The 27,908-nt window shown below is 36.0% G+C and overlaps 2 protein-coding genes across 2 annotated transcripts in view; one reads left to right on the plus strand and one right to left on the minus strand.

The window, feature by feature from the left end:
* The window catches only part of CENPP (centromere protein P), a 233,033-nt gene that overhangs the window by 118,133 nt on the left and 86,992 nt on the right, over window positions 1-27,908 (plus strand). The window lies entirely within an intron of this gene.
* ASPN (asporin) lies at window positions 881-26,295 on the minus strand. The gene is made up of 8 exons (XM_068973742.1): window positions 26,082-26,295; window positions 19,087-19,353; window positions 16,431-16,543; window positions 12,045-12,258; window positions 10,817-10,927; window positions 4,976-5,069; window positions 4,457-4,595; window positions 881-2,124 (listed from the first exon to the last, which is right to left on the minus strand). The coding sequence occupies exons 2-8, from the start codon at window positions 19,328-19,330 to the stop codon at window positions 1,927-1,929; spliced, it is 1,113 nt and encodes a 370-aa protein (XP_068829843.1). The 5' UTR covers window positions 19,331-19,353; window positions 26,082-26,295; the 3' UTR covers window positions 881-1,926.

A 27,908-nucleotide genomic window follows, 5' to 3' on the forward strand; every position in this document is an offset into this window, starting at 1 on the left:
GCAGCATGCCAGGCTTCCCTGTCCATCACCAACTCTCAGAGCTTGTTCAAACTCATGTTCATAGAGTCGGTGATGCCATCCAACCATCTGATCCTCTGTCATCCCCTTCTCCTCCTGCCTTCAATCTTTCCCAGCATCAGGGTCTTTTCCAATGAGTCAGGTCTTTGCATCCGGTGGCCAAAGTATTGGAGTTTCAGCTTTAGCATTAGTCCTTCCAATTAATATTCAGGACTGATTTCCTTTAGGATTGACTGTTTTACCAAACAAAAATAACTATTTTATTTCAGGTTTGCAAACTTGTGCCAGAATTTAGAAATTAAGTAAATTTTCTATAAATCAGTGGTTCTCAACCAGCTACAGTTTGGCTCCACATGGCACATTGGCATGTTTTGGGGAAATAGTTGATTGTCACACTGTGGTGCAAGTGCTGCTGGCATCTAGTAAATACAGACCAAGGAGCTGCCAGACATTCTGGAAAGGACAGGATAGCACCCCTTCTCTGTCCCGCCCCGGCCCCATCCCACCCAGAATGATCTAGCTTACAGTGTCAGCAGTTGGGAAACCTCACTGTGAAGAACAGATCTATTTACTCTTTCTTCATCTGGATATCCCGACCCTCCACCCCTTTTTATGTGTTTGTAATGTACGGCTCTCCCCAGAATTATTTGAAGTCTAGTTTTTGAGGTGGTTTACTATAAAGATGATTAGCTCCCATAGCACAGGTATGATTTGGGTTGTTTCAATACTGTTATTAAGAATAAGCATTAACACTGTACTAAAAGTGTCATATATAAGAGTTTTATCAAAAATAGTTTATTTTTCTGGGTGGAGGAAGAAAAACCAAAGCACAAATATTTTATTTCAAGCCAATATTTTAATGTTTTCCTTATTTTTTTTAGTTTTATTTATGTTGAACACCAAAAAAATACATATGTAAGTATTGTTAATTTTTATACAGAGCTAGTTTCTATTTAATGATCTGCCTATTCAGTTATACAAGATGTGTTCTTCAGAGTTATCCAGTCTGTGCATATTTAAGGAGACAGTTTGGTATAGAGTTGATAATATCCAGTCTCTTCCAACCAAGGTCTTACAAAGGGACATCTTGAAAATATTCGTTAGCATTGAAGTGACAGTGTTATATAACCTAACAATTGACACACTGTTAAAAGCTTATAATAACTGTAATAATAAAAAAAAAAGTGAGATTTTATATAAACACTCACTATGCATTTCTATAGAGAGTTTATAATCAGGTAATAATAATTAAAAAGAAAAGTATGTGCTACAGCTTGAAAAACAGCTGTATGAATAGCATCTGTTTGAGTTGGTAATAAACACTTACTGAAGACTTTATTATAAAGAAGTTTTAAACATAAAGACAGTAAGTCTTGAAGATGTGAAAATTTGAATAAGATTATATCAAACCATACTTCAACATTATTAGAAATATTACAGTAATACCAAAGTTTTTAAAGACAGAATAAGAATAGTATAATGTACTCTTTATATAACCGTACTTGTCAATTTTCTTTTTCTAATAGCAAATGAAAGAACAAAAATTTTGCTAAGTCAAGCATTCCATTTACAGTACAGTTCTTTTTTAAATGCACTTGATAACAAAGTGTTAAATACTGAATGTCTTATTTTTTGTTACTGAGAATGTTCAAGCATGAAATTTATGCAAAATCATTTACATGTAAAAGGAAACTGCAGTATATGCCTATTTCCTTTAATCCTGATGTATCAATAGTTTTGCAAAATTCTGTTGAAATTTATTGTCATACAATAAGTCAGTGGACTTAACCACATGGGAATAGATTTTTGCATTGATGCATAGTACCACCATTATTAATAGAGTTCAAGTATTCCAAATGTAACAATTTTTGAATTTTATATTAAATGTATATCACTAATTACTAATTATCACTTCCTGAAGTTCCCAAGCTGAACACTCATTCTGCTCAAAACACAACGAAATGTTGCAGGTTGTACCTCCCAATACTTTACCGGGTTGTTGGATAAACTTATTGCACTGTATAAAGATTTCTTCATCTTTGGCACTGTTGGGCAGAAATCATTCACTCCCACTTTTGTAATTGAATTAGAATGAAGAAAGATTATCTGTTGTAATAAGGGGAAAGAATGGATTAAAAATTCTTGATAAATGTGAAAAAGAAATTCTGTTTGTAGTCAGCATTTGTTCATAGCTTTGTCTCTGTTTTGAACTGATTTGGATGTATTTTGCGTAAAACATATGTGCTCATTTATACCTGTTAAATATTTATTATAAAGACTCAAGCTCCTGTATTATACAGAAATTGCTGTATATATGAAGTGTGGTGTGTACTCATGCCAAAGCCAAGGTCAGCCTGGTCAGCACATGCCACTCTCCTGTCCCTGTCTCTACATACACACACACTCACACACATACATAGATGAAAGTTTTTTGTCGTACAGTAAAGTAGACTTACCACATGGGAATAGCCTTTTGCTTTTATGCATAGTAATACCCAACTTTTAGGATGTGTGTGTGTAGGGTTATTTCAGTACCATATGCAATAATGTGTTTTTAAAGTATTAGAAATGAGTGGAAGAATAAAATTTAATGCTCTAATAATTAGTTTTACAATATGAATGTGAAGAATTTTTAGCTAGCATTTTCTGTGTTCAAAGGAGAGAAGTGTAGATAGAGCTACTTTTTTGTTTTATAGAGAAATATGTCTATCGATATTTTAAATACATATCTGTAATATAGCATCAATAGTTGACTCTTTAGTTGCACCAATGGACAAAATACAATTTTATCGGCTGTGTATATGTCTTGTTAAATTACTCAGAAAAAAAATGGAAAATATAAGACCTTCCCTTCATTCCCTTTAATAGCCCTATAAATTCCTTCTTTGGACTCTTTTGGCAACTGAGATTTCTAGGAAATAAAAGCAATCTACTTAACTAACGATGTTTTGGCATATTATAAAGAAGGAGACTTTTGCTGGCAGGCTAGGATACCAGTTCTAGCTTTTGTTACCTCTTCATTTTGCTTTGGTAAGATTGATCTGAGCCAGTCCTGAGAACTGTTGGAGTCGCTGCTGCCCTCTATTAATCTTGGGGACTTCGTGGCAGATGCATTATATGGTTTCCTAGGAGCTCAGCAGCAGTGCAAGATGTAGTTTACCACAGCATTGACCTCACTGGGAATGGAAAACAGTGCTGGATATGGGTGTTTTTGCTTTGTGGATGTTCGTTGAATGTATCCTTATGACTATGTTTGTGTTATAATTCTGTTTAATTTTTTTAATGCTAGCAATAGTATGGATAGATTTAAGATGCTCAGAATCTAGGATCAGTATTGTGGAGTAAAGTACTTAAAGACTGGACAGCTTAAAGCAGGGAAGACCCCACTTGTGCCCACTGTTTAAAAAAACAAGATTATACACAACATTTGAAAAAAAATCAAAGCAGAAGTCGTAATCTTAATTGGCAGATTAGCACCTGCCAATGTCACATGCATTTTGATGGCTTCTAGGCCAAAGGGTTCTTTTTGTGTAGTGAACAAAACTTATTTAAAGAAAAATTAGAAAGAAATGTACAAGCAAGTGGCTCAAGACCCAGTTTTGTTCTCAATATGTTTTTCCTTAGACGATGAGGACTTTGTACAGTATATCAAGGAAAGCACATAAGAAAAATGGACTAAAGATGATTGAGATTAAGTAGGGCTGCTTAATTTGAGGTCCATAGATGTAAATCGGGAAGATCTGTGAAATTCCTAAAATTATGTGAAAAGATTTTCTTCATATTTTTCCTTAGAGTATCTAAAGCTTTATCAGATTCGTCAACAATTCTGTGGCCCCTTCTGGCTAGTCAAGAGTTGCCAGATTAGAAGGGAAAGTTTTTCTAATAATTAAGAACAAGAAATGTGAGCCCTTAATGCTCCAAACACTGACTTTTGAATATATATTCTGGCCTGAGGTTTTTGAAAAGCATCCACACTTTTAACTGGCACCACATTGATAGTGAAAACACCTCAGACTTTGTGCACATGCTCTTCCTTCATAAAATGTTTACAGAATGAAAGGTTATATAATCCTGCTTGATTTCCTCCTGACCAGTCCTGCCTTTACATAGTTATTGCCACCCCAGAAACCTGAAATTAGGTGTCAGCACCTTAACCACAATGACCTTGACAGTTTCAGCAGAAGAAGCTGAGGCTTAGAAATGGGTTCCTGAGTGTTCTGGCTGATACCTTAATAGAAACTGGCCTTCTAACACTCTTGCTGCATAAAACATGTTGGATAATCTGTAGGGTCATTAGGGTGTGAATTAGGAGGGTCATTAGGGTGTTAGAGGATGATTAGGGTGTGAAGCTACTTGCTTCTTTGCTTCAGATACTAATATATTTCATAAAAACAAAAGAAAGTATTAATGTCTACAAAACACAAATAGAATGTTTTACCTGGAGGTATTTCAACTCTTGTAATCCTGAAGGCACTTTTTTTAGTTTGTTGTTTTCTAGGTGTATTTCTCTCACACGTGGTATGTTAGCAAGACTTCCATTTTCAATATCTGTGATCCTGTTGTTTCCTAGACCCAGCCTAAGAGTGATATAAAATGCATCAACTCTTGAGTAGATGATATGATTCAGTTAGCTGAAAACACAACTAAGTTAGAAATATTTGTATATATGTTCAGAGAAAGGTATTCCATACTCTCTTTTAATAACCTATTTCAGGATGTAATAGCCCTCTCCTCTACTGTCAGAAAATTTTCTAACCTGTGTGCAACAAAAGGAACATTCGGAAAGTGTCCTTTTACTCATTCCTTCTTTCATTTCTGAGACAGAATGATAGCAATCCATTCTAGTTTTCCCTCAATTTTGATTGTGTCCCTCAACACATTCTCTAAGAAGTTTCATTAATATTGTCATCATATGGACTACCACCTACAAGTTGGATAGGATTTGAGAAATGTTTACCTTTGCAGATCTTTGTATCGTTTAAAATCCTCAAGTTCCACAACTGAAATTTTATTATAATCTAAATGTAGCTCCAGTAAAGTTGAAGGTAGTTCTAATGATAAGAAAAGAAATATGTATGTTAGATCAGGCTAAGACCAAGCCCTATTGATTATTTATTTACTCGTTAAGTTTCACATTATAGACTTAGGCAGTTTTAGGGGATTTGCTTTTTTAAATTATTATTATTATGGAAAATTTCAAACATAAAAAAATAGAAACTAGAAACCTTGCTGGTTGCTCGGCTTCAACAATTATCTCCATTTCTCCAATTTTGTTTCATCTACCTTAGTAGTTATTTATTATCTATTTGCTTTTATTAATTTATTTTTTTGCTAGAGTACTTAAAATCCAATTTCATATATAATGTCATTTCACTTGTAAAGACTAGACATCTCTAACCCCATAAGGTCATCTTTTTTTTCCCCTTACATAATCATCATGTCTGTATCACATCTAACAAAATTAGTAATAATTCTTTCCTATCTTCTAATAATCATTTCCCTAATAACCTCAAGTATATTATTTTACAGTTGATTTGTTCAGGTCAGGATCCAAATAAAGTGTACAGAATATATTTGAGTCTTGTATCTCTTTAAATCTCTTCTTCTGTTACATGCTACCTCCTCTTTCCTCTTCTATTGATTTGTTTCAGATATTAAATTGTTTGAGATACTCATTTGTAGATTGGGCTAATGGCCTCCATCTAGGCCCTTTATTTCTTATTACCTAGTAGAAGAGCTGACTCATTTGAAAAGACCCTGATGCTGGGAAAGATTGAGGGCAGGAGGAGAAGGGGATGACAGAGGATGAGATGGCTGGATGGCATCACTGACACAATGGACATGGGTTTGGGTGGACTCCGGGAGTTGGTGATGGACAGGGAGGCCTGGCGTGCTGCGGTTCATGGGGTCGCAAAGAGTTGGACACAACTGAGGGACTGAACTGAACTGAGTAGTTAGAACTAGAGACCAGATTAGATTCAGTAAATTATTCTTTCATCTGATAGTCTTCACACTCATTCATTGATTACTGCTACTTAGATTTATTATTTCATTAACAGTTGGAAAATGATGATATTCTGATTTCATCATTCATTACACATTTATTAGGTGAGATTCTTCTCTAAAAAATTTTTCTTCATTAATTATTTAGTTACTTTATAATACAGTTTTTATAGAAAAAGCAGCATAAATGTTTGATTTCATTAAAGTAATGAATTAATACAATACCCAGAGGTGTCCAATGAATTTTTTTTCTAATTTTTGGCCACATCCTTCAGCTAGTAATTGGGGACTTAGTTCCCCAACTAGGGATCAAACCTGTGCGTCCTGCATTGATTGGATGGTGGAGTCTTAACCACTGGACTGCTGGGGAAGTCCCGCTGAATTTTTTTTTTCTATATTATTTTTCTGGGCTCCAAAATCATAGTGGGCAGTTACTGAAGCCACAAAATGAAAAGATGCTTGCTCCTTAGAAGAAAAGCTATGACAGACCTAGATAGCATATTAAAAAGCAGAGATGTCACTTTGCCAACAAAGGTCCGTATATTCAAAGCTATGGTTTTTCCAGTAGTCAGGTACAGATGTGAAAGTTGGACCATAAAGAAGGCTGAGTGCCGAAGGATTGATGCTATTTAATTGTGGTACTGGAGGACCTCTTGAGAGTGCCTTGGACAGCAAGGAGATCAAACCAGTCAATCCTAAAGGAAATCAACCCTGAATATTCATTGAAAGGACTGATGCTGAAGCTGAAGCTCTAATACTTTGGCCACCTGATTTGAAGAGAGGATTCATTGGAAAAGACCCTAATGCCGGGAAAGACAGGGCAGCAGGAGAAGGGGACAACAGAGGTTGAGATGGTTGGATGGCATCACCAACTCAGTGGACATGAGTTTGAGCAAACTCTGGGTGATAGTGAAGGCAAAGGAAGCCTGGTGTACTGCAGTCCAGGGGTTGCAAAGAGTCGGACAAGACTTAGAGACTGAACAGCATAAACACAAGAATTTTTGTCCTCTGTTTGATATGTTTGATTCCCTGCAGTTCTGACCCTAGCTCTCTCCATATTAACTGAAGCTGGAATGAAAGAGACTAACCAGAACATTCAGTCAGACCTCATTTCATTAATCCTACACATAATGTATTAGTTTTCAATCAAAATTTCTTATTGCCTAGCTAGGAAATGCATTCTTTTTTTCAATTCTTGCTAAAACATTTCCTTCCTTTATTAGTATAAAGATAATTGTTAAATCCTGTTAAAGATAATTGACAAATCCTTATGAATAACAATATTCATCATGGCTGAATTTATATTGATTTTATAATGTACTTTTATTTTTAAAAATAAATAAATTAGAGAGCAGGAAAATAATTCTAAACTGAGAGCATCCTAATTTCTTGAATTCTGATCAATTGAGCTTACTCATATTTAAAGAATGACTATACTCACATGTAAAAAACATAAACCTGCTTTATGGTTTTTTGCTAATGACATACTTGTTTATTTTATATTTATTTTATAGTATGGAAATAATGTTAGACAAAAAGCAAATTCTCTTATTTGAGTTCAAAGTAGGTTGTAAAGCAGCGTAGACAACTTGCAACATCAACAACTCATTTGGCCGAGGAACTGCTAATAAAGGTAAAGTGCAGTGGTGGTTCAATAAGTTTTGCAAAGAAGACAAGAGCCTTGAAAATGAAAAGTGTAGTGGCTGGCCATCAAAAGTTGACAGCGACCAATTGAGAGCAATCCTCGAAACTGATCCTCTTACAACTAAAAGAGAAGTTGCCAAACAACTCAGCATTGACCATTCTGTGATCATTCGGCATTTGAAGCAAATTGGAAATGTGAAAAAGCTTAGTAAGCAGGTGCCTCATGAACTGACCGAAAATAAAAAAACTCATTGTTTTGAAATGTTGTCTTCTCTTATTCTGTGCAAAAATGATGAGTTGTTTCTCGATTAGATCGTGACATGTGATGAAAAATGGATTTTATATAACAACCAGCAACAACCAGCTCAGTGGTTGGACTGAGAAGAAGCTCCAAAGCTCTTCCCAAATCCAAACTTGCACCAGAAAAATGTCATGGTCACTATTGGGTGGTCTGCTGCCAGTCTGATTCACTATAGTTTTATGCAAAATCATTACATCTGAGAAGTATGCTCAGCAAATGGATGAGATGTATAGAAAACTGCCACACCTGCAGCTGGCCTGGGGCAATAGAATGGACCAAATTCTTCTCCATGACAATGCCCAACTGCATGTTGCACAACCATTACTTCAAAATGGATCGAATTGGGCTCCAAAGTTTTGCCTCATCTTCCATATTTACCTGACCTCTTGTCAATCGACTACCAATTCTTCAAGCATCTCGACAGCTTTTTGCAGGGAAAATGCTTCCACAACCAGCAGGATACAGAAAATGCTTTCCAAGAGTTCGTCGAATCCTAAAGAACGGATTTTTATACTACAGCCGTAAACAAACTTATTTTTCGTTGGTAAAAAATGTGTAGATTGTAATGGTTCCTATTTTGATTAATAAAGATGTGTTGACCCTAGTTATAATGATTTAAGATTAGCAATATGAAAGCACGATTACTTTTGTACCAACGTAGGATATTTCTGTATCTACTCTATAGTCAAACAGGTCTCTATTCCGCTCCACACAATTCCATTATGTAACAAAATTTTCCAATTGAATATGAAGGAAAAACAGTTTTCAGTCTACTTCTTTTTTTTTTTTTTTTTGGTATGGCTATTTTTATTTTAAAGTCTTTATAGTTAACATTACTTCTGTTTTATGTTTTGGTTTTTTGGATACAAGGCATGGGGCATCTTAGCTCCCCAACCAGGGATTGAACCTGCACCCCTTGCAGTGGAAGGTGAAATCTTAACCACTGTTGACAAGGAAAACCACTTTTCATTCATCTTACGTTGTACAGTCTAGTTAAGAATCTTCTGGACCTCTGCCTAATTCACCCTGTTGCAATGGGTAGTGATGATTGAATTATAACATTTAGGCAGTCAGCCTTAACATTTGAGCAAATAAGGCGTAGAAAGAAAAAACTGTCTTTTGAATGTCATAAGGATTTTAGTGTCATAAGCTTCCCTTGTGGCTCAGCTGGTAAAGAATCTACCTGCAATGCAGGAGACCTGGGTTCGATCCCTGGGTTGGGAAGATCCCCTGGAGAAGGGAAAGGCTACCCACTCCAGGATTCTGGCCTGGAGAATTCCATGGACTGTATAGTCTATGGGGTTGCAAAGAGTCGGACACGACTGAGAGACTCTCACTTATTAAGGATCTTAAAGAAGTAGTTATGTAAATTTAGAGATTTGAAATTTAAATTTCTAAATATATGAAATGTTCCTTTAGACTTTGGAAAAATCTTGAGAACTTCATAAGGAGTTAAAACTTCATTTAAAGATACGCTTTGAAATGTGAAGAGAATTACTCTCAGCATGTTTTGTAGTAAAGAAAACTGCTAATATAAATATAAAGATTGATGATAACTGTAAGACCTGTGAGCCACAGCTCTGGGGTGGTGCCCCGCTCTTCTGCTCTAGTACATCCTCTTACCGTCTGCGTCAACTTCCAGCTTATGAAAGTGATTTTATTTAACTTGTTAGGTAGAGTATGTATTTCTGTTGTTGTTATTCTAAAGATTAGATGGTAAATATAATATTTTAGCTTTCTTGTGGAAAAGCAGCCATCTCCTTGAAAACTAAATTAAGGCTGTTTTTAATTGTGTAAGTTCTGAACTAAACTGATTTTTCCTCTACTAATGAAATTGTCTTTCCACTGTAGATGAAATGAAAGATCAGTAATAGTAGCTTTGCTTGATTTTTTAAATTATCAGCCTATGTTTGTTTTGTTAATCTGGATCTACTGAGTAATATAGAAAAGGAGTTAATGATAAAATAGAAGAAAAAAAGATTATTGCTGATTTTACTGTGGATAATGAAAGACAGGGCTGTTTGAAAGGAAAATATGTTATTAATCATAGGGGTTATTTCTGATCCAGGTATTAGCATAGGAGAGAGACTTTGTCAAGGGGGAAGAAGGTGAGACTTTAAGCATGGGCTTGGAGAAAGGTAAATCCTATCTAGTTAGTCATCAGTCTGGGATCTTATAAGTAATACTTTAGAAAATTGGTCCTGGGGCAAACTTAAGAAACATTTTACTTTGAGGCACCAGCTTCAGGTCACATGATAAAGAGCATGGTGCTCATTCTGGTACTGGTTATGTCTATCTTGTAAGAGTTTTTGCATGTGCCCAACATTGTCTTCAGACCTTTCTGTGCATTAGCCTGTTAATGTACACAGCTCAGCTGTAAAAAAAAAAATGAGGTGTAGAGTTCCTTGCCCACCCCTGCCACGGCCAGCATCTGCCGGTCTCTCCTGACAATTCCCACCCTGAACTACTGCTAACAAGCCTGGAGAAAGGTCTCTGACCCTGTGCATCTCCCTCTGCTTTCTTCTCTACAGAATTGTCACCTCTCTGAGACACTTCACAGAATGACAGGTAAAGATGAGTAAATGTCCAGAAAGAGAAAATAAAAACTTTATTGCTTCTTAAGTTTTATTCTCCAGGAATAAAGATCCTGGTTTCAAACTGTCAAAAAAAAAAAAAAAAAACACCTCTACATATGGTTCTTTTTGTGTACATGAAAAAACACTAAATTTCATACTATACTGACCAGATATATTGGTAAAAAAGAATTCTGTGGTTTTGACAGTGTCTATAGCATTACATTTAATAGTCATTTTAAGATGACAGTTTAAAAAATACTATATAAATACAAACCTTTCGGAATTGAGGTCAGTTTTGCTTCTGCAATTCTGATATGGAACACTGTTACCCCTTCAAATGCCCCTGGTTCAATCCCATTGTTATCCAGAGGGTTTGCACTCATTTCTGTGGGGGGAGCGGAATTATATAATTTAGCACACATATGTTGTATATTGAAGGAAACTCAGAATACAGAGATGCATGTCCCTAGCAGTGTGAGCATTATTGTTTTTTGTTTGTTTGTTTGTTTGTTTTAATTTTTATTTTTACTTTATTTTGCTTTACAGTGCTGTATTGGTTTTGCCGTAGCATTATTGTTCAGACTCTTCTTTGCCCAGTGTATCTGTTTCTGTGTCTATCTACTCTCCTTTCTGTTAGTCTCAGATGACAGAATGCTTTGTATTACATAGGCTGGACTATATAAGAGCTTTACTCTTTTGCTTTGAATTACTAAATCAATAACTTATTTATTCTTTTCCAACCATGAGCATGATCAACATTTTGTTACAGTAATACTACATTAGGAAGAAAGACCATCATTCATATCATTCAAAACCTTTGTGTCTTGCAGTGTACATTTATTTGTCACCTAAACTTTAAAAATTGCAAATCAATTAAAATTATTTGTTAACAGAAATATAACTGAGGAAGTACCAGATTGTGAAGCTATTTGGTAAGTGTCTGGCACTTGGTTGAATTAAATGAGTAAATGAATGAGAATATTGGTTAGGAATTTTGAATAGATATTGTGGGGGAAGATAACATGGTTTTACCATGGGTGTTAGAAATAAAATAGTGTGTAAAATTTAAAATATATAGTAAAAATGCCATAGTTCAATAATCTTAAAGAAATAATGAAAAGTTAGCTGTACATTCTAAATAATAACTGAATTAATTTTGTAGGTTATATTTAAGTAGTTTTTACATTAAAAATGACATCTTTAAATTAAATGAGAATAACAAATATTCACCAGTTAAGGTACAGTCAGGAAACAGAAACCACATTAGGGAATTCTTGAGAGTACATGTGTATTTATGTACAAAAGGTGTATTTCTTTAAGTGCTATAAATTTTGTTTGATACTTTAATTGATTTTTGAATGGCTTATCTAGGTAAAGCTTATTAGATTTAAAAAATTAATTTTAGAAATTGTCAGTCCTAAATTTATTAATGATGATAAAGATCTCTATATCTGCATATTGCATATAATTTCAAAATGTCCCATTTATTTGCAAAAACTTACCTAGAACATGTAAAGCATTCATTCCTTTGAATGTTTCCTTTTGTATTTTCTTAACTTTATTGTCATGAATTCTGAGTTCTGCTAATGATTTGGGAAGATTAAGCGGTATTTCACTTAGTTGATTGTGGGACAAATATAGCCTTCGCAACTTCTTTGTGGTTAGAAAGGCTTTTGGGTGAATCTTTGTTAGCTTATTGTTGTTCAGAATCAAAGCCTAGATAAAGCATAAAAAGTTGTACCGAATCAGGAATTTAATTTACCAATATTTGATTATCAATATGCAGTAGTGATTGGAAATCATGAAAATCAATGCAAACTGTGTCATTTATATACTTTATTAACCATGTAAATAATTCTCCAGTCCAGTCTAAGCTAATACACACATGTGTATGCATGCACACACACACACACACACACATTTGCCACTGAGTTGAAACAGTTCAAAGCTTTAACAATTGGTTTCATGCCTTTGATTTATCTTGAGTAGGTGAAGTTTTCCTGTGTTTAAGGTTCCCCTCTCCTATTTCAGTTCATGGAAGTATGAATGGTATTATCTTTATCTTATCTTAAACCTGTTCACTCTACAAAGTTAAGTTCAGTACACACCAAATACATTTTTGCATGATTTTATCTACTCTTAAAACCTCATTTCTGTCTTGTTTACTAATGTATACTGTTTTCTCCAGTATAGAGACTTGTAAGAATAAATTCCTACAATGTGCCCTCAGCATTCTGGCATACTGTAGACACTGGGGAGGTGGTAGTAGGTTCTGAGGAATGACTCAACCCCTTCTCAGTTCTGTGGCTATTTCTTGGTGCAGCGTGACAACACTCTTCAGAAGAGACACAACCCCAGAAAGTAAAAGAACTTATACAGCCTGAATCTGCGTTCCCCACAGTCAAACCCTTTATGACACGTTGAGGGTCTGACTGCAGCCATCTAAGTCTACTGGGGTGCAGAACTTCAGAACCAAAACTGAGAAAGTTCTTGGTACCAGGGCTTGCCAGTCACCTAGTAACTATTTTCAAAACATGCCAGATTTTGTAGAAAGAATTTTCAGTGTTTCCCAAGGGCAATGGCAAGTGGTTTAGCATTCCTAGAATCTACTGGGGCACAGAACTTCAGAACCAAAACTGGAAAAGTCCTTGGTGCTAGGGCTTGCCAGTCAACTAGTAACTATTTTCAAAACATGCCAGATTTTGCAGAAAGAATTTTCAATGTTTCCCAAGGGCAATGGCAGGTGGGTTTAACTTTGCTAGAACTTTTTATTCCTCTCTGCTAATCTAGATCCTCTCATTCTTTTAGGAAGCAGATCTAGATTCTTTCCTTTTGACTTCTGTCTCTGGTACCATTCTACAATGATCTTCCTTGTTTATAGACTGACTTAATATGCCTTTATACTGTTATTTACGTTGTTGTTGTTTCACAGAAGAAATACAAATATTTTGGCAGGTAAAGTCCTTTTATTATCATGTTCACTGGTTTCACTGTAGGCCTTTACTGTCTCCTTTTTCTTACCCTTCTTTCAGACATCACTATTTTTAATAATTTTAACTAAAAAAGGTTAAACTGAGAAGAATTTAAACTAAATTTTGTTACCAGCTGGTGAAATATACTCCTTTCTGTGTGCTGCCAAATTTAGAATGTGTTCTCTTTTCCTTTGGTTATACTGAAAAAATGAGAGGACAGGGAAGATTGAACAACTTGGCCACGTCACTCAACCCCCATGAGGTAAATTTAACAGAAATTATTTCTGTCCTCTTAGTGATGAGGACATGAGCACAGTGAAGAAAAGTGATTTGCCCCCCTGCCTGCCCCCACCCTTCTGCCCTCCATACTTTGCTCTTCCTCTTGTGTGCACTTCCTGTGGGCTGCCACTGTCAGGAGCCCCAGTGGGAATATGGGCCTCAATTAGATCCAGCCATCACAAATGGGATTTTGTGTTTTTTTCCCTCTGGTTAAGACATGCAGTTGTCATACTGCATAAAAGGAAGGATAAGTAATACAAAATGGGGTAAGAATTTTTAACCCTCAAACGCTGCCCCAGCAAGTTGAGTTAGCACAGTGTCTCCATTTAAGCAGTACTTTCAATGTTGGCTTTCACATGAAAATTCCAAACATAGCAGTCACAGAGCCCCAAACAGTGTGGTTATATGTAAGGACAGAAGATGAGAAAAGTATAGTCTTTCAGTGGTAGGACAGTAAGTCTTCATGATGAATGTGTCTGTAATAGCGGGCTGTAAGTGAACTTGGAATATGTGTGTGTGTGTGTGTGTGTGTGTGTGTATAGTGATCTCACTTATTCTCTAATGCTTCATTGTTCTCTGTGCAAGAATCAGAATGCCAAACAAGCAGCTAAAACATAGAGAATTTATAGGATATCTAAAAAATAATTTTATTTCTCTTTAAAGACCAGTGCCATGTAGATGATACTATAATTAAATAAGTGTTTTGAGATATACAACATGCTAACAATTTAAGTATAAAGTGTGCTTTTAAAAGTACTTTACATTCATGCATTGACCAGTCTAGAAACACTAAGCTGGTAGCAGTAATAGCTGACAGTTGGACTCTGAGCACCTTATATGCATTTACTCGTCTAAATAACCATTCTGAATTCCATACTGTTATCACACTTCTTTTAAAACTGAGAGAAGTCAGACTTAGAGAAGTAAGTCACTTTCCCAATGTTTCTGATTCTGTTAGACCAAGATTTCAGCCTGGGACTGCTGAACTCCAGAACACTCCAGTACAATGCCATTTAAAAATTGACTAAAAGAAATTAAAGAGGCCTAAGACAGCTCCTGACACCTTTTCGATTCTCTTTTCTCAATGAATAACTGGAGTACTTTTAGGTTAAATCCCTGGAATACTCCTAAAATATAATAAAATAATGATGTGACAAAGACTTAATGATTCAGCGTTAAATATGGCATTAATGATTGTGGTCATATAGATAAATATAGGTTGAAGAAGTGGTAGAAGCATTCACTATATTTCCAACATCTGAGGGTAGAATAATGGCCTTGCTGTTCTATAAAAGTCTTTGTAGACTGGAGTTAGTGGGGTAGACTGGACAGATCCTGTTATGCTATTTCTGACTGTTTAAGTGAGGCCTCAGTTATAAGATATATATATATATGTTCTTCCATTTGCTCTTTTCTTTTTAACATGGAAACTTTATTATGTATGGAACCCAGAAAATCTGCACTGTATATTTGAAAGGGAAAAGAGCAGTCAAGGCCCCACAAGCCCAGCCATCAGGCAGTGCAAGGGAGAGTATGGCTTCACAGGGGGTTGACTGGGCTTTCTGGTGCCATCCGTGCCAGGCCTTCTCAAGGGGATTTAGCAAGAGAGTTGAGTAAAACACCCCACGTGGTGTCTAGAACACAATCTTCCAGCTGACATTTAAGCACTGGTTTCGTAATGGGATTTGGTAGTCTCCTTTCCCTGCCTGCTAGGGTGGTTCAGCAGGGTTCGTGTGGGTAGAGTGGCCTCAAGCCTTTCAGACACAGGAAGAGAACAGGGCTACATGGATGGCTACATAGCAGGAGACTGCTATGGTCATAATATCTCTCCCATCACCTCTTGGTGCCCTGCAGGTAACAGGTTTACTTTCTTCTCTCCAGCGTAGCATGAGAATGTGGAAAAACAGCCTGGAAGAGCAATATTGCCTTACCACCATAGCCTGGTGCAAAAAAGAGGCTGTTCCACTCTAATATTACTCTGAGGGGAAGAGATGACACCCCATGTCTGTGACAGTGTGGAATCAGGTTCTTCCCCCAAACCGAATTTCAAATAGCATTCAAAATTTTACCTGCTAAAATCTAGAGGCCCAAAATGTTAAATAGAGAAATAAGAATCTTTTAAATTTTAGAAAGCTAAAATATTAACCAATATGGTAAGAAAAGTTCTTTTTCATCTTCAGAAGTCTAGAAAAAAAGCCGTATAGATATATTTAATCAATTATGTATGTTGCACAATGCTGCTCTTAGAGCTTTGTGGTTTCTTAAGTCAGTGGGTTTGCATACTGCTTTTCTTACATTGTACATTAATAAGTTGCTATAAATAATCATAGTTTCATTATTTTAGTGTGCAATGACTGTGATTACTGAAATAATCGCATCTAAGGACCATTTACTTGAATTCTTAGCCCACTGCCTTTCAATGGCCTATTATTCAGTAAACGTCAGTTGAATCAAATTAATAATTAAATTAAATCTATCACTTTTCATTGACTAGAACAATGCAAAATAACAGGATTTTGTCATTCATCACACAGAGTAAATAAAGACTTGTTTATACAAACACAAATACAAGTAATCATTTTAGCAGTGATAGAGATTTTCACTTATATATTTGAAAATAGGAACATGTATTCTTACATAAAGTGAGGTGAGTCCTTTAAAGTCATTTTCTTTGATTTCCTTAATTTTATTGTTTTGAAGGTCAACCATTCGAGTATCAAATGGAATGTTGCTTGGGACGGAGGACAGACCTGAGAAATAAACACATTGCATACATATTATATACTAAAGATAAGATTGCTGATATTAGTGTGCTTTTTAAGAAATTTGTGATTGCCATTAAATAGTAGATGACTTAATGTGAAGCAGCTGACAAAAACATTGGTCTTTGGAATGGCCTAATGATCTTATCAAGTAACTTTATTTTTACAAGGTGTCTAGCTGGGTCTAGCCATCACTTCAGTCATAGTGACATTAAATGGAGCTAAGCTGAAGTGCTCTAATATGACTACAAGGAGGAGACCTACAGTGGAGGCACAGATTCTGCTCATGCACTTTTGACTAAAGAATGTTGATATTCTTTGCAGATTTTCAGGCAGTCATAGTGCTAAATTGGAGCCTGGGGTTTTGATCATTTTAAGAAGCATCAATATGTAGAAAGTTATGCTTAGCAAATAGATAAATAAGTTTATTTTCATGTATACTATTAAAAACCTTACCACCCATTTATTTTAATAATGAGCTTCTCTAATTAGTTGTAAATTATTTGATTTACAAAAATTTATTCAACTCTTTGTGACCCCATGGACTTTAGCCTGCCAGGCTCCTCTGTCCATGGACTTCTCCAGGCAAGAGTGGAGTGGGTAGCCATTCCCTTCTCCAGGGGATCTTCCTGACAGAAATATCAAAACTGGGTCTCCTGCATTGCAAATGGATTCTTTACCATCTGAGCCACTAGGGAAGCCCTAATTAAATTATTTAAAGACATAAATGTCTTTTTTCTTTCTTAAAGAAGCAAAAAATCAGCAGGAGTATATGGTACATTTTTTCCTTACTTTCCTTGTTTTTCTTAAATGGCTGAAAATGTGCACCCCTGATTGTTATCAGACATTCCGTATGATAGTTATGCTTGACGCGCATGGGGCCTTCTTCGTTTTCTTTTATATTTTATTATTAAAACAGTCAAATATACAAAAAAGTTTAAATAATTTTACAGTGAAAACTAATATTCGTTTTTCTCCCATCAACATTTTACTATACTATACTTACTGTCCATCCATACATCAGTTTATCTTTTTTATGTATTTTAAAATGAGTTTCAGATATTACTACACTTTTACTGGCGCCATCCTTACTCCTGAGGAGTGTTGTTTTTATTGAGTCGCTAACTCACATCTGACTCCTTTGTGACCCCATGGTCTGTAGCCCGCTAGGCTCCTGATAAGTAATATTAATACTGTATTTAATAGCCCCAAATTGAAGAATTCAATATTTAAAAATACTATGAATGTCAACATTCTACTTGACAGCCCTCGATACTTTCCCCTTTATACTTTAAAACTGACAATTCTTTGAAGAAGTTTGACATAGTTGGAAAGAGGGAAAAGGGGGTAACTTGATGAGTTACCAAGGTAGCAGCAGTTTTGTTAGGAGATTACTTTGATTTTAGAAAATAAGTGGAACGTCTTGTAGGAAGCTAGAAGTTCTGCAGACAGGACCTGTAACATACATTTTGACAAACCTTCCCTTACCCTACCCCTGATGAATTTGGAACCTTCATTTTCCATGGTCATGGGGTAGGTGACATTTATGCTGCTAACAGTGCCATGTCATTTTAAGATATGTGCTTCTATATTCCATTAAGACTTTCACAGTGATTCTAGCTGATAATAATATCCTCTTTTTCTGGATGGTTTTTGTTCACCTTTCTCATTGTATCCCATAATAACACATTTTTAAAGTCTCTGGAATTCACTGTAATTTGAATATTGCCACAAATGCTGTGACCATGGGAAATAAATCTAAAGCTTGCAGAGGCATTGTCTGCTCATATATACCCTCCAAGTGGCCTTGATGAGCTCCGGGTCCAGTATGGGAAATGTGAACTATACCTTTGGCTTCCCACAGTGGGTCAGGTCTGAGTCATTCTGGGTTTTGGAAACAGCTGACTAGTTTCAGTGTGCATTCCTGTTACACCTCTCCCTGAGTATGCCCTTCTGTTTGACAGCACTCTTATTAGAAGTATTAAAACAATAAAATACTCAGCAGAGAATTATACATTTTTAAGACTTTAGAAAGTGACTTGCATTTCAGCCACTTCTTTTCTAGATAGTTTTAAAACCAAATCATTCAAAACACATAGAGTATTGTCTTTAAAATGTCTAGATTAGAGATTTCACAAACTTTATAACCTATTCATTGTTCTGGACAGACAACTTACTTTGTTATTGTAGAATTTTGCTAGAAAGCACAATTTAAACCAGTTGACACTCTATAAGATGAAACCGCAGTGACATCCATTCTCTCTGAAGGAAATTAAAGTGAAGTACTGATTCAAATTTGGAGAGAGAAGGAAATATTCTGTACATGAAATTTTCAATGTTTTCTTCGGATTTTCTGGATTTTTAAAATAAGTTTGGATGGACTTTGGGGTTTGTTATACTTTTCAAAAATTTAAATGAAAAAATTTCTTTACAATTAGCTGATTTTTTAAATTTCAGTGAGATCTTTCCCTATCCTTTAAATTTTATCAGAACAACATAATTCTTCAAAACAAATTGATGTATGTTCTTACCTAGATCGGAACAGTGTACAACTCTCGAATAGCATTGGCATCCAAATGGACATGTTGAAAACAGATCAAATGGGAAGAAGGGGTTAATTGGCTCTCTTGTTGGGAAGAGAGAATTGTCAGCATCACTATCACCTTCGTCTTCCATGTCCTTCAGCATCAAATTCTTCAGTGTCATGTACGAAGGGTGAAATAATGGTTTAGCAGAGCACAAAGTCAAGAACACTAGAAGCACATACTCCTTCATGTCTTCCTATGTAGAGGACCAATCTAGAAGTAAGTAGACATTGAGGATTAAGTTCAGGTTTAAATAGATAGAGTTCCTGCTGCTATATATTTCTCAGGGCTGGCAAGAATACAACGATATTTGTTACTAATGTGAGAGTAAGTTTATTAAAAGTTTTTGGAAAGCAGTGCAACAATATGCATTGGATGCTTTATGAATATCTTTTTTTTTTCATCTAGTAATTCTACTTTTGGTGTCTAGTCTCAAGAAACAATTCTAATGTGCATAAAGGTGTTCATCACAGAATTATATAATAACAAAAGATAATTTAAGATTATACTAATAGTTAAAGGGAAATAGTAAAATAAAATAGGGTGTATTTATTCCTTGAAATACTTTGGAATTCACAAAATATTTGCAAATATATTTAAAAATAAGAAATGCTGTTTTTTGAAAGAAAATATTTTAAAAATCTATGTGTAGTATACTTACACACACACACAAATCCTGGCATAAATATACCTAATTGATGATATTATCTGGGTTGTAGAGTCATGTCTTTTTTTTCTTCAGTTTCTATACTGAACAATAAGAACTACATTTATACCTAGGAAACTAACGTTTTGTTTTGTTTAAAAAAAAAAACAAACAGGTTATCACATTCGTTTATTCCTAAAATCCTTGCATTGCCTTAATGTCTATGTCACTTTTAAAGTAAAATCCTTCATGTCCCATTAGTACATCTGGAAGTTTTCTTGAACTTCTATCCCACCAGCCTCCCTAGCCTCATTCTCAGAGTTAGTTACTTTTTCTACAGTGCTACTGGATTTCTTCCTTCCAATCTGTTCCATTATCCAAAACATCTGATGTCCAGGCTATTCTTTCTCAACTCATCATTCCACTGAGTTTCCTTTTGTTTAGTTTTTCGGGGGTGGGGGTGCTATCATTTGCATTTTTCTAAAGCCACACAGAACTGGAATGTACAAGTGAGAAACTTCTGAGAATTTATTGTCATATGATGGCAGATCTTCCCATAGGTATGTTTATATATCGTGGTTTCTTAATTATTAACTGTGAAACATACAGTTTTTTTGGTTAATTTTCAAAAAGTAAAACCATTATGATATCATCTAAAACAGACTTATGCCTGTCTTCCCTTTGGGGCGTTCAGCTGGCCGCACATAAATCCATTGGTGAGGCTGTAGCCTGGCAGGGGGTAGTCCACATGCAGCCGGGTCACCCAGCAGTGTGGCTGGACTGCTATGCCTGAACATCAAACAGCACCTTGGCCACAGAGGACTTCTAGAGTCACTTAGAATTTACCCAACCTCAGGAAGACCTGGCTCCCTCAATCCTTGAATTATGCCAGCTTCTTACAATTTTCCAGAATCAGGTTTAATGTCTCTCCACCACCTTGCTATTTCTAGACTTGAAAATCAGAAATGGATTAACTAATTTAATTAAAATATTCATATATGTGTGTATATGTTTTAATCATCAGAGGAAGATTTTTTAAAAAGCCCTACTGTCATCAGTGATTAACCTGATAATTAATATTATTTAACTCTTAGAAATCTATGACATCACCAGCCTTGTCAGATTTCCCTATGATAACTCACACTTAGTTGTGCTAGGTAAGGGAGAATATAGAACACAGAACAGTAAAAACTTTTTTATTTTTATAACCTTATTCTGAATCCCACTTCAGCAACAGTTCTGCCCTCCCATCTCTGCACTGCCTTGTGGAATTGTCAATTCAGTTTATTCTAGATACATCTCTCAGATTAATCAGGAGGAATAGGAAGTACAAAGAGCTTCAGTGGCTTCCGCAAGGCCATATGACCAAATTGAACGAACTTGAGTTAGAGCTCATGTGTTCTGACCCATCCTTGCATCTTCTGCTACAACCCACACAGGAGCACTCTCTTTTATCTTCTTTTAGCTAGTGGCTTCTGTCACCTCTTCCTTTCCAGCCAGTCCACACGTTGCTATCCAGTTTACATCTCTGCATAAAGGAGTGCACTCACAGCTTTCAGAGGGTGGAAATGGGGGTGGTTGGGTAGTCAGATTTGTATAGTACAGAGAGAAATTGTGCTGGCATCTCAAGGCAGCAGCCTGTCAGCAGGTTACCATTCCAGTCACCCTGGAATCCTGGCACCGGCACCTGGTTATGGTCAACTGGGCCTCATTTCCAACATCATTTTTTGGCACATCATTTCTGCTTCTTGGCTGCCTGCCTAACTTTGCTCCATTATGTTTCTTGACCACAGGTTTCTTTGTGGTTCCTGGCTCCTTAATGCTTGGTGCCTTGCCTTGTCTTGATTTCTAAAATTTTCATTCTTGAGCTGATTTAGCTTTTGGTTCTTATCAAAACCAAAGCTTGTCCCTAGTACCAATTTATTCTTTAAGATTGTTCTGCATTGCAGCTCTGTCTTCTAGGTCCATAGCTGCCCCAGCCTTGTTTGACCTTGGTGGAGAAGTTAGTGATGGTGAAGAATTAAATGTCATTTGATGTCCTGTCTCTAGCCTTCTTTGAGGTTGCTGGAGTTTTTCCTTGGGCATTTATCAGTACACAATATGTGCTAGGCACAAATGCGGAATCTGAAATAGAACGTATTTGGATGCTTTCAATAGACGTGTCTCTCCCTATGCACTTCTCCCACGCTTCCTTGCTCAAAAAGCAAAAACACACCTTCTAACCCCTACTCTCAGGTAAGTGTGGAATTATTGTAAAAGCTAATGCTTAAGTGGCAGGTGCACTAGAAAAAGTAAAAAATAAATGCTCAAGTTAGTAAATAGAACTAAACTGCAGGTGGTCAGTGCCAGCTGTGTACACTGTGACTCTAATGTTTTGGAAGAATCTCCAGATGTGTGGTTCACAGACTCTGAAAGTAAAATTCTTCACCGTAAGTCTCTGTACTCCTCATAACCTTCAGTTTACTATCTAAGACCAATAGAAATAAAGACATCAATAAAATATATATATATACAAAAAAATGGTTGAAATAGAATATACAAACCTAATAAAAGGGATAGTGGGATTATGAGTTAAAAGTTATTTTCTTGTCTCTGGTGCATATTTTGTAAATTATTATTGTGCTTTTAAAATATTTTAAATATCAGTCTGCAACAAAATTGTCTTTGCTCTGGTTCTCCATATACTTTTGCTTTTTCTTACCACTTCTATAGCATTAGTCAGTACAGTTAAAGGTTTCCCATATACTACCCCCTCAAAAGTCAACCAACAATGCTTCAAAATAGTTTGGAGCTACAATTTTTGGTAGGACTAGCACTATTTACTCTGGTCCATGGGAGGCAGAAGAATTTTAATAAGGTTATTTTTGAGTTAATTGGTTGTTTGAGTTTCATTGGTTTTTGGTTTTTGTGGGGTTTTTGGGTAGAAACTTAGAGATAAATAGGTTGTAGTTTCCCTGTCTAAACCAGAAAAATCTAACATATAATAGCCTGGAAATATAGACCTAAGAAAACCAGAAATTTTTTTTTAAAAAAAATACATGTAACAAGAGGAATATGTTAGAGATCCAAAGTGGGAAGCCATACCACATCTTGGCCTTTCCCTGTAACCTGGCAGCAGGCCAAGGACTTGCCTTCATTCCCGCAAACCCGATTTCCTGCTGCACTCATGTTGCCCTGTGACATAGAAGAGCCCTGGCGTGGGATGCAGGCTGGGATGAGGAAGAGAAAAGCAGTTGTGACAGACTTAGAGGGAAACTGATGTAAGGAGCAGAGCTGGATGGACACACAGAAGGGTGATGTACAGGTGAAGGAGAGGAAAGAAGCCAGGCATGAAGGGGAGTGGGGGGGCTTGTTTCTCTTTTATGTCTCTCCCAATGGGCTTTTGATCAGCCTACTTGTGGAGTCAGAAGGGGCATCAATCAGTTTCCTTTCCTCTCTTCTCATACTGACGCGCTACATGAGCGCCTCCCTGCCTTGGGTGAGATGGCAACTCTGGCTTGCCAGATGAGGCAGTGGCTCCTCTGTGGTAGTTGGGAAGCTTTCCTTTGGCTGGCTGGTGGGGGCAGCCACCTGTTATGCCTTCCTGGATCCTTCCCATGTGAGTGAGAGAGGAGACATGTGGAAGCAGGAAATGTCATTTAGTTGAATGAGTCCCTCCCAGTGTTGAAGTTTCCTCAGAACATTGTGGACCAGATGGCGTGTCCGCTCTCTGATTGCGTGACTCCAGTGAGAGGACTCAGGGAGCACACCTCCTCAAGAGACATCCAGTTCCACTGTTGTCCATCTGTGGTTGATAGGAAATTCTTTATAGAGACCAAAATTATCTGTTGTCACAGTCTTCTCTCTGTGCTATTTCTGTCTCCTATTTGTCATATGAAATTAATCTGATCTTTTTGCATTCTCTTATCCTGGTTACTTGAAAAGAGAAGTCAGGAGAACCTTGATTCCATGAGGAATTTACCAGTTATTCCCTTCATTTGAAACGACAAAGCCTTGATAAAAACAAGTGATTATAGACCCTAAACCTCTCCCTATTCTAGTTAAGCACTTTTTATCAGTAGGAAAATACTGGAATGTCCAAGAGGGAACACTAAACAGTAGTGTTTTTCTATTCAGTGTGGAGTGTAGAGAATATTGTTTCTCATTTAAATGATGCGCCTTTTAGTTATTTATCTTATTTTGAGATTTTGAGCTTATTAATATGGATCAAACTCTTACTTGTTTAGTTTTGGCAGTATTTAGGTTGTTATTTTTAAGACCTTTTAAAGTGTTTATGTCTTGTTCTCAAGAAAACTCAGTATTTCCCTGATTTAAACCAGTTTTGCCAGAGTTTCCTACTCATAGAAAGCTTTGAATTTTGGTTTCAGGTTTCTCTGAGTAGTATTTGAAATATTATTTCAATGCTACTGCAGTTATTACTAAGCCATGACATATTAGAGCCAGAAGAGGCCTTTGAGACTTTGCTACCGTGCCCTCTTTTAAAGTGGAAGAACCTGAAGCTGGCCTCCTCATTCCTGCATTGTCCACCCTTCTGCTTAGCCTCCTCTACATGGGTCTTACTCTCACAGTAACTTCCAGACAGTAACCAGACTCCCCTCAGAGAGAACGGGGCGAGAAGTTTGGCCACGTTCTTAGGATTGGAATTGTAGCTAAAAAGTGTCTTTCTGGATTTACATAAGCTCCTATTTTCTGCTTAAATGTTCCACAAACTTAGAATGGAAAATCTGTCTAAGTGAAATGGTATTTCCTCTCAGACACTATTATTAGGAAAATAAGTCACTGTGCTTTTAAATCCTATCCTTAAAGATCTGCTTGGCTGAAATGTTCCTATCAATAATAGTTTTCAGTATATAAATGTGATATACCATTCTTTGTGTATTCACAAAAGGAATCCAGACTAAATTCAGCTGTAATCAAGGTACTTGTAAGTGAACAAGTTAAGTCAAACATCCAAACATGCATTTGGAAACTTACACACAGTACCTTTTGGTCACGGAAACAGATACTTTTAAAGCCTATGATTTCCTTAAAGAAATAATTAACTTTACCTCAGAAGTATAAATAGCAGCTGATTGAAGAACTTGCTGGCTGCTTTTCCCTTTATATGTTTTGTCCTCCATCAGTTTTTCAATGCATCCAGCAACCTAGCTGCCTTTGAAAACAAAAAACTCCTACCTCTTCATTTTTCTAATTTTTTCCTATCCTTCCTTAAAACTTGTGCTTGTAAAGTTAATCTATTCTGTCTCAAACCTCAGGTCAGATATCTGAATATTCTTTTTTCATGTAGTAGTTGTAACAGAAGACTGCATATCCCCTCTTCTTTCCACCAGTATCCTATTTTTCTAAATGCTAAAAACATCAAAATGCTTTTATGTATGTGTGGGCTTTTTTTTTTTTAAAAAAAACAACTCAATTCTTAGTGGGATTTTTTAAGTCTTTATTTTTAAAGACATATAGACTCCCTCAGATTTCTTTGTAACTTAATCCTATACCATGTGGCTATTGTTTATGGTTGCCACACCTCCAAATAGATTGAACAAGAAAGAAAACTATGCTCTATTAGATTATGAGAGAGTAGGATATCAAATACATTGTTTAATCTTTTAAGAATTTACTTTGAGAGGGGATAAAGGAAATCTTTATTTTACATTCTGACTGGATTTTGTGAAGTCTCTAATCTTTCATATTGAATATAAAGCTTATTAAAGTTTGCTAATAAATATTCTTTCTTAGACTTATATGAATCTCCATTTTAACTGTCCAGTGCCATTTCATTACATAAGAATAAGGAAGACATTTATCAAGGAAAAACATGAATATTCAAATGTATAAGTAAAAACATTTGAATAACTCATATATTTTTTAAATGCCCTAGAAAATGACATAGTTTCACATTTTGGAAAAAAAAATTTTTACTATTTTCACTTAATGTATTTTTAATATCCCCAAGCTTTTTTTATCATTAATGTTATTTTTTAAAAGAACATATTCATAAACTATTTGTTTAAATGATTTAAGAAATCAGCCATGTTAACTTTTATGATAAAGCATAATGACAGGTTATCATCTAGCTGTTTTAAGCAGTCACAGTTATGTTGAAAGTAAATCCATTATATATAAAACAAAAGCTAGAGTAATATTACATATGTATCTAAGTGCTGTTTTTTAAGAAATTATACAGATAAACTTTATATTATATAATTTACAGGCATTTATGTTAATAATATTAATGTCCTCTTAGTATTGACTGAAATAATTGTACACTAGTGCATGAAAAAAAGACATGAAAACATACCTTGTAAGAAGAGAGTAAGTCCTCTTGAAAGTAGAATTTTCCACCATGTACTACAAATCTATAACGTGAATGTCTTCAGCTACTATTTAAGAAGAAAATATCAGAAGGTATTACATTTAAAAGAAAAACACCCTTCTACAGAGCCTGGTGTGGCTGCACCCTGGGTGACACTGGAATAAGCTGCTTCCACAGATTAGCCCATGTTAGTACTGAGAAGCGAGATTAAAACTTGTTACTGCTCATGTGTTTTCCATCACTGTTTGTATCATAGCCAAGACTTCTAGCTAAACTCTAGACGTCTACTGGAAGATTCTGAAGAAAAAAAAAAAAAAGAGTCTAATAATTCATGGCAACTGGCCATTGAGAGTACAGTCAAAGTCATCCAAGAAATACCTGATTAAAAAAAATACTTATGAAATTCTTAAATGAATGAATACTTAAACATTACAGATTTAAAACTCACTCTATATAGACTGAAAAAATATTTATCAATTTTAGAAAGAGGTACTGAAAGAGTACATTATTGAAATATAAACCCAATCTCCAGATATACCTAAGAAAGGAGCCATGCTGTTAATTTTCTTCTGATGACTGAAGCTATTACATCAAGCATATGTCTCAAGATTTTCTTTAAAAGCTTTTACTCCTGCCATAGGCATGTCAGTGGAACTGCAGACCAGGCCCTATATAATCCTTCTAGCCTTTATACTATGATACAAACATAGACTCAAGGATATAGGTGATGCCTGCTTGGACTTTCACTTTTCAAGAGAATATCACCTATGACCACATAGCGTTTAGGGAGGCTATGGGAGCAGGAAAGCAACATTCTCTGTTACCCTGAGAGAATGCCCAATTTACATCAGTTAAGAGACCATCCTTCAAGAGGACATTTTTCTAAGTCTGGTGAGAAAGACTCACCAGTACTAGGTAACACCAAACCAGCATCTTCATGATGTGCAGATTTGGGGACCAGCCTGTTTGCAAAGTGTGTTTCTAGTAGTTAGCAGAATTTCTTCTCTCCTCCCACAAAGAAAATCTGACTGTTGTTTGTTCCCAATTCCCAGAGAAATGGCACATGTTGAAGCAAGCCATAGCAAGAGTACTGTGCCTCCATTGTACAGGGCAGCCAACCATCAGTTAAATAAAATATCCTTCTGTGGCCCTCACATCAAAGAGTTCCATATGCTGGACCTCCCTCTGCAGAATTTTAGGCCTGTCCTCGGTGCAGCACCTGAGGTTTGGCAGGCCTCCTGTTTGGTTATAATGCTCATGTCCATATTTATTCAGTTATATTTAGTTTAAAACATTTGTCTGTTACCTTGATGAATTGGGACATTGTAAAGGTTGAACTGGATTTTATTAACCTGAGTTCCATCAATGCAGCAACCATAAATGGGAAGCTCCTTGGGCCGAAATCTGTGTCCTTCACAATGTTTTGTTTTTTTAACTTTAACCGGAGGTAAAGTTTACATTCCAGAAAAATAAACATCATAATGGTACAGCTCAATTAGTTTTCACAAACACCTAATCAAGAAATTCCAGCACTCCCAGACCTCCTTTCCGAATCACTCTCTCTTCAGAGGAGGCCGCTGCCTGACTTCAAACACTGTAGTTCCCTGAACTTTCCATGTATATGGGTCATACATTGCGTTCTCTTTTGAGCCTGGATTTCTTCATCCAGCGTTATGTTTTCGAGATCCATCAAGGCCATTGTGGTTAGCAATAGTTTGCTTATTCTCATTATAAGCATACCTTCTTGTGCTTCACTTCATTGCATTTCATAGATCTAGTGTTTTGTTTGTGTTTTTTCATGAACTGAAGGTT

The sequence above is a fragment of the Capricornis sumatraensis genome, chromosome 6, assembly GCF_032405125.1.
Source record: "Capricornis sumatraensis isolate serow.1 chromosome 6, serow.2, whole genome shotgun sequence".
NCBI classification, from domain to species: domain Eukaryota; kingdom Metazoa; phylum Chordata; class Mammalia; order Artiodactyla; family Bovidae; genus Capricornis; species Capricornis sumatraensis.

What these genes read in the sequence shown, in the direction of transcription:
- ASPN (XM_068973742.1), bottom strand. Translation starts at nt 19,330, where the DNA reads ATGAAGGAGTATGTGCTTCTAGTGTTCTTGACTTTGTGCTCTGCTAAA. An exon ending in AAGGACTCACCTCACTTTAT is followed by an intron (nt 12,259 to 16,430) that starts GTAAGAATACAT and finishes TGCTTTATCTAG; the next exon opens with GCTTTGATTCTGAACAACAA. An exon ending in ACTGACCTCAATTCCGAAAG is followed by an intron (nt 5,070 to 10,816) that starts GTTTGTATTTAT and finishes TCTTATCATTAG; the next exon opens with AACTACCTTCAACTTTACTG.